Source organism: Peromyscus maniculatus, chromosome 1 (assembly GCF_049852395.1).
Source record: "Peromyscus maniculatus bairdii isolate BWxNUB_F1_BW_parent chromosome 1, HU_Pman_BW_mat_3.1, whole genome shotgun sequence".
Lineage (NCBI taxonomy): Eukaryota > Metazoa > Chordata > Mammalia > Rodentia > Cricetidae > Peromyscus > Peromyscus maniculatus.
The window spans coordinates 162,864,889-162,871,482 of NC_134852.1; the positions used below are offsets into that span (position 1 = coordinate 162,864,889).

General features: G+C 49.7%; 1 protein-coding gene across 2 annotated transcripts in view; it reads left to right on the forward strand.

The window, feature by feature from the left end:
- The window catches only part of Vwce (von Willebrand factor C and EGF domains), a 29,041-nt gene extending 25,692 nt beyond the window's left edge, over positions 1-3,349 (forward strand). Inside the window, exon 20 of one of the 2 annotated variants that reach the window (XM_006993843.4) lies at positions 2,270-3,349. In XM_006993843.4, coding sequence (XP_006993905.1) covers positions 2,270-2,886 — 617 coding nt within the window. In that variant the 3' untranslated portion in view covers positions 2,887-3,349. Of the gene's footprint in view, positions 1-653; positions 928-2,269 lie in introns of those variants that run through there. The other variant, XM_076559625.1, reaches the window with a different exon arrangement.
- Positions 3,350-6,594: the final 3,245 nt, after the last annotated feature.

Consider the following 6,594-nt stretch of genomic DNA (forward strand, 5'->3'; position numbering starts at 1 on the left):
CTTTCTTCCCTCTCTCCATGTCTCTTCCTTCCTTCCATGCACCTGTAATGTACCTCCTGTGGAAAATACTGGGTCAACATTTTTATTCAAATCTTGTGGGTTGTGTCAGGACTGTGTGGTTGACAATAGGGGCAACTGAGTCAGGAGTAGATCGGGGTCTCCCACAACACATTTCCATATCCTGGTCCTGAAGAAGCTTCGAGGAAGCACAATGATGCAGATGGTTCCCATAGTCTCCAAAACTGTTGAGAATTTTAATTTTTCCAGTTTACTCTGTGCAGAGATGTGTCTTCTTTACGTATTTTCAACTTCTAGAATGATGATGTACTTCTTTCCCCACTGTCTTGTGGATGACATTGCTTCCTGGGAAATGTCTGTTTCACATCTTTGGCCTCCCAAAGGCATGCCAGGATGTGGTCTGCTCCAGGGAGGTTTAGGACTGGAAATAGTGCCGGGGACCACCGGGGACTTGGATCATGCTTGCTTTTACCCACCACATGCTCTTCTACAGTGGCTAGGTCTCATGGCCTCAGCTTTCCAGAAACTCTGTCGCCAGCACGCCCGTCAGCTGCTGAGCATCACCTGTAACACCCATTGAGCAATCAGCAGGAATGCCAGGCCCAAAGGCATTCTCTCTTATCTCTGTTTTCCAGATGGAGTCGTAGAGCCTGGGGGAAGAAAGTTTCTAATTGGCGGTACTGGACTCTCTCTTCCCTCATCCCTTGCTCTCTGGCACACCATGTATTCCAGAGTGAGGAAACTAGGACCCAAAGAAGAGACGTGCTGAGCCAGTTTCCTTTCCCAGAACACACTGTCGGTTCTGCTCACCACACCCCATTCCTGTCCCATAGCTCTGTAAAGGGAACGCCACCATTTCATTGAAAGAGGATGGGACTTAGAAAGGACAGAGGAGGCTGGTGGAACGGATCAGCAAGTAAAGGCTCTTGCCGCCGAAAGCCCGATGACCCAATTTGGTCCCCATCCACACACATGGTGGAAGGAGAAAACTGACTTTTTCAAGTTGTCTTCTGAATTCCACACGTGTGCTGTGGCACGCGCGCGCGCGCACACACACACATACACACACACACACACACACACACACACACACACACACACACACAAAGACACACACACACACACAGGGTAATAAAAATAGTAATTTCCTTAAGACAAAATTCACATACCACCCAGTTCACACGTTTAAATCTCAGGACTCCATGGTTTTCGGCTCTGTGCGGTCGCCCTCTAGAGGACTTTCAGAGTATACCAGTGGGCGCAGCCGCACCCACCTCCCCTGGGTTGAACCTCTCTGAAGGTTCATTCCTCCTTCGCTTGTCACTGGTTATTTCATTTTTGCTTCCTTTCCTCTGTGGCCCACAGCCCTGCAGTGTGCGAGGTGGTAGGCTGAGACGGTTATTCATTTACTCCTTCACTCGGTGATGGCAGTTGAGTCTAATTCACTGCATTTGTCTTGTGTGCATGAAACCCTGCCTCGGTCTCCATCAATCAGGTGGAGAGGTGCATGCCTATAATCCTAAGGCAGAGGGATCGATAGTTCAAATTTGCCGGGATAGGTGGCACAAACCTTTAGTTCCAGAAGGCAGGCGGATCTCTGTGAGTTCAAGGTCAGCCAGGTTTATACACTAAGTTCCAGGACATAGAAAGATCCTGTCTCAAAAAAAAAAAAAAAAAAAAAAAAAAAGATTGCATATTTTTGGATAACTATAGCTTCATAGTGGAACACAGAGCATTCCTGTATCCTCTGGCTCCACAGATCCATCTTCCACACTGGTAACACCCCACAGCAGAGTGATATACATCTGCTATCATGGGTGCACCCAACTTGGCCTACCACGACACCCACAGTCCACAGCTAGCATGAGTGTTTAGGCTAAGACATCTCTGTCGTTTTGCATCTGACCCCCAGTCTGTTGGGATGCCCATTTTACAAGTGGGAAAACAGAGGCCCAGCATTAGACTCTCTCTTTCCTTATCCTTTGATCTCTGGCACTCCTCCATGTGGGACACCAAGACCCAAAGAGGAGACAAGCAGAGTCATGTGCTCTCCAAAAGTTACTTGGAGGGCCGCTTTAGTGAACTGCCCTCTTCCATTCATGGTTTCTCTTCAGCCTTCCATCCATGGAGGTCGGAGGCAGCCCACTGTGGTCCTCACCAGGTGTGAGGATGGGGTAGGGTGTCTATCCCCAGAATGGCTCATGTCAGCTACAATGAACCCTTGTGACCCTGTTTCTCCACCTCTGTCTAGATTCCCTCTTTCCTCCAAGAGAAAGGCAGCAACCCTCCCCTCATGGAGACCTTGGCAAAGATGCTCGGAGCCTCCGTGGAGACACTGGAGTCCCTGCCAACTGTAGCTCCTGCCCAGGGCCCCCATCAGCATCACCTGCAAGGCCCACATTCCAGCTCCTGCAGCTGCTTTTGAGAGCAAACCTGTCCGATGTGCAGACTGTATTCCCAGGCCCACCAGGAGCCCACACCTCCTCCTCACCTCCGCTGGAGTCAGAGGGTACATTTCTAGGGGAACCTGGGGCCTCTCAGCCTCCTGAGCCCTCAGCAGGGTCTCCGGTCTCTCCTGGGTCCTCTACTCTACCTCCAGTCTTTCCAGGGACTCGTTGGTCACCTGCCACTCCAGAGAGCTCTTCCTCAACCTTTGGGGCAGCATTCCGGTGGCCTCTGTCTGCCACAGACTTGACTGAGGCAGAAGTACCTTCGACGACGACGACGACGACCGGTCCTGACCTCTCAGAGACCCTCAGCACACCCTTGAAGCCTCAAAGACTATCTGCAGCTCTCCTGGACACCCCCAACCCTGGTCCCCAACAGCCCACAACAGACATCTCAAAGAAGGAAGAGTCTACCATCTGAGTGGATCACCATGCCTGGGACATACCAGACAGAGCTCTCTGCCAGTGACCTAGTAGGTGTGTGTGACCCCAGGGGTGACCCAGTGGGGGTCTCAGAGAAGACCTTGGAGTAAGATGGTCTGTCAAGGAGAGAGGCAGTGGAAGAAACAGCCGAAGCATCCCTTGACTCTGGACTTCTAGCCTCCAGAATTGTGAGGACCTAAGTTTCTGTTTAGCCTCCATCCTTGACTGTGGTATTGGTTACAGTGGCCCCGGTACAGTACGTCGGCACTGCCCACTCTCGCTTGGGCAGAGCCGTGCCCGGCGTGATCCTGTCGCCGCGCACTCTTGAATGTTTTGGGGGTGTCTATAATCTCTGTCATTATGCTTTGTTTTCAACACTGATTTCATGTAACGTTCATTTCGAGATGTGTTCAGAACATGTGTTATGTCCCCATTTCTATTTTAAACACTGAGCTGCTAAATCTCTCTCCTCCTGAGTTCACAGTCCAGGGCAGGGGGCAGCTGTGGCAGCTGCTCAGAAGATAAGTGCCCTTTAGAGTGTGAAATGGGAAAGTTGGAGGCCAGTAAACTGTGTGTACGTGTGTGTGATCACACACACACACACACACACACACACACACACACACACACACACACACACACGGTGAGAGGAGGCCAGAGCTCGCTGCTCCCTACTGTTTTCCATGTAGCTCATACTCACCACTTTTACAGTTGAAGCTGCCTTCCCATTTTTAATTCCCTGCTTTTAGAATCTGGGTGGGTGTGGGGTTGCTTCCAACTTCCCCTGTTATATGTAGATTCCCTGGGAAAATCATTACAGTCAACAAATAATTTATAGCAAATAAACAAATGTATTTGTCGCAGTGGGATTGATAGGTCTGAAGGTAGAGAGGTCGGTGGTTTTGTGTTGCTAAGTAATCACTCAAGTAGAAGGGATGGGTAGGAGCTGTTAGGGCCATGCCAGCAAGAGTGTTCATGTGTAGCACCCACCATAGCCAGCGGGTATCAGCACTCAGTTGACCCACATCGGTGGCTGTTTCTATGAAAAACAAGTCAATCCAGAAATAACTCAGCAAAGGTAAGGTCTCCTTTCTATTAGAGATCTTTATCTTTTATGAAGTAATGTTAGTTGGGGTATGGTGGCTCATACCTGTAATTGCAGAACTCCGAAGGCTGACGTTGGATGATCATGCCAACCTGGACTACATGAGATCCTGTCCCCCCCAAAAAAACAAGGCCGGGCAAGGTGGCACATGCCTTTAATGCCAGTCTTTGAGAGGCAGGAGCAAGTGATCTCTATGAGTTCTAGGCTAGCCTGGTCTATATGGTTTCCAGGAGATCTGGGATTATATACAGACCCACAAAAAAACAAACAAACAAACAAAATATCCCCTCTTCCCCAAAACAACACCAAAAAGTCAAACCAAGATGTTTAACTTCTCTTCCTTATTTTAGCATTGACCACTGGGGGGAAAACTAAGAAAAGTAGAAGAGAAGTCTCTGGTAGAACTGTCTTCTCTAGAACCCCGTCACGTGCTGGGTGTCACTGGCCTATGGCCTCTGTCAGGGGTTGGTTGTAAATAGCAATAGCTCATGATGCTTCGTGACAGGCTGTGTTCTGAAGGCTTTATATGATTAATTCATTATCTTCACATAAGACTGGAGGATAACGGCTCTTATTTCCTGTGATGACCACCTGCTCTCACAGTGAGGGACGCGGGAGGTGGGAATGGGGGCCAAGGACAGATGATCTCTGGGACCATGGTAGGGAGGCAGGACGTGAGAGCGGTGGCTCTTTCAGAACTTGCAACCACTGTACAAGCTCTGTGCGTGGCCTGGAAGTCCTTCCTTCTCAAACCTGGACAGTTTCTCAGTGTCTTTCCATGTCATTCCTCCTGGTTTCATTAGGTCTCTGCTGTCCCTGCCCCTTGATCTGTCTCTGGGACTCAGGGGCAAGTTCCCAGTGAGGCCTCCACCCAGCGTGAACCACAGGCCTGACATGTCGTAGATGCCCAGTGACGATGGACCACATGACATGAGGCTAAAGCAGCAGCTTTTGCAGTGCGCTGTATTGAAACAGGCCTTGATTGTTACTTTCTTTTTCCTGCTCCTCTGCTCTCGGCCCATCTGGGCCTGTGGGAAAAGCCATCCAAATCAAACATGCCCTCTCTTGGTTTAAAAAGATTTTTATAAGACTTACTTATTTTATGCGTATGAGTGTTTTGCCTGCGTGTATACATAGCATGTGCATGCCTGGTGCCCACAGAGGTCAGAGGAAGACATTGGATCCTCAGCAACTGGAGTTGTAGATGGTTGTGAGCTGCCACGTGGGTGCTGAGAGCCAAACCCAGGTCCTCGGCAAGAGCAAAAAGTATTCCTGACTGCTGGGCCATCTGTCTAGGCCATAAGTATGTCGAATTTTGATAGTCCAAATCAAGTGTTCCAATAGCTGTGCCCAGAAAGGTTTGGGGGTAGCCTACCTCAAGAAACTAACAACCTTTTTTTTATTTTTTTTTTTAATTTGGGGTAGGTGCTAAAAATTGAACCCAGTGCTTGGCTTGTGTTAGCCAAGTGTTCTACCACTGAGCTCTAGCCCCCAACCTCTTTTTACCTTTTAGGTTCTTTGTTTTATTTTGGTTTTTTGAGACAGGATTTCTCTGTGTAGCTTTGGAGCCTTTCCTGGAACTCCCTCTGTAGCCCAGGCTGGCCTCGAACTCACAGAGATCCACCTGCCTCTGCCTCCCGAGTGCTGGGATTAAAGGTGTGCGCCATCACCGCCCGGCTCACCTTTTAGTTTTTAAAGGCTTAATTCACATGTCTGTCTGTCTGTGCACTTATGTGAGGGTGCTAATGGAGGCCAGCAGTGGGTATCAGACCCCTGGGAGGTGGAATTACAGTTGTTTTGTGCTGGGACCTGAATTCTGGTCCTCTGACGGAACAGTAAGCCGAGCAGTCTCTCCAGCTTCTCTTTCTCATTGTGGTTGGATACAGTGTATCACTAAGTTACCCAGGCAGGCCTTGAACTCACTATGTAGCCTAGTCACTCTTTGAGTTTGCAGATTCTCCTGCCCCAGCCTCTCCAGGTGCTGAGATTACTGGCCTGTGCCACCAGGCCCAGTATCCAGAACCTGTGTTTAATTATCCTTTAAGCATCTTTCTGAATGGGGCAGGGGTGGGGGTGGGTGGGAGGAGAGACATTGGGAGCGTCAGCTCAAGCCCTCTTAGCTGTCTGGAACATCCTTTGCCGCTTTTTATCAGTGGCTCCTCCTCATTCCAGCCCCGTGGTTCTAAAGAAAAATGGCAATCACCTCCAGGTCACAGATAAGACCATTTGACCAAGCTGAGCCAATCTTAGCATCTTGTTCTCCTCTGCCCAAGATATTTGGTCCAGGATGGCCATCCCGTTCCAGGTGGACCAATCAGAGTCCTCCCTGCTACTCTGGGATTCCACCCCACCCCCATCTGTGTCCTTCCTGCTCAGACACCTTCAGACGTGGAATCCTAAGGCTAGTGGCAGCAGAGTCCTTGACCTCCAAAATATAAGAGAAAGAAGCTGAGAGGCAAAGAGAATCGAGGGGAGGGGAGGAGGGAGAGGGGGAGGGAACAGATGCCTGCCAGGCGTGTGACGGTTCCCTTCTGCACCTTCCCAGTATCATTCATAAAGTCTTCCTCTTCATTCATGCTGGTCGGACTTGGCTTCTCCCAC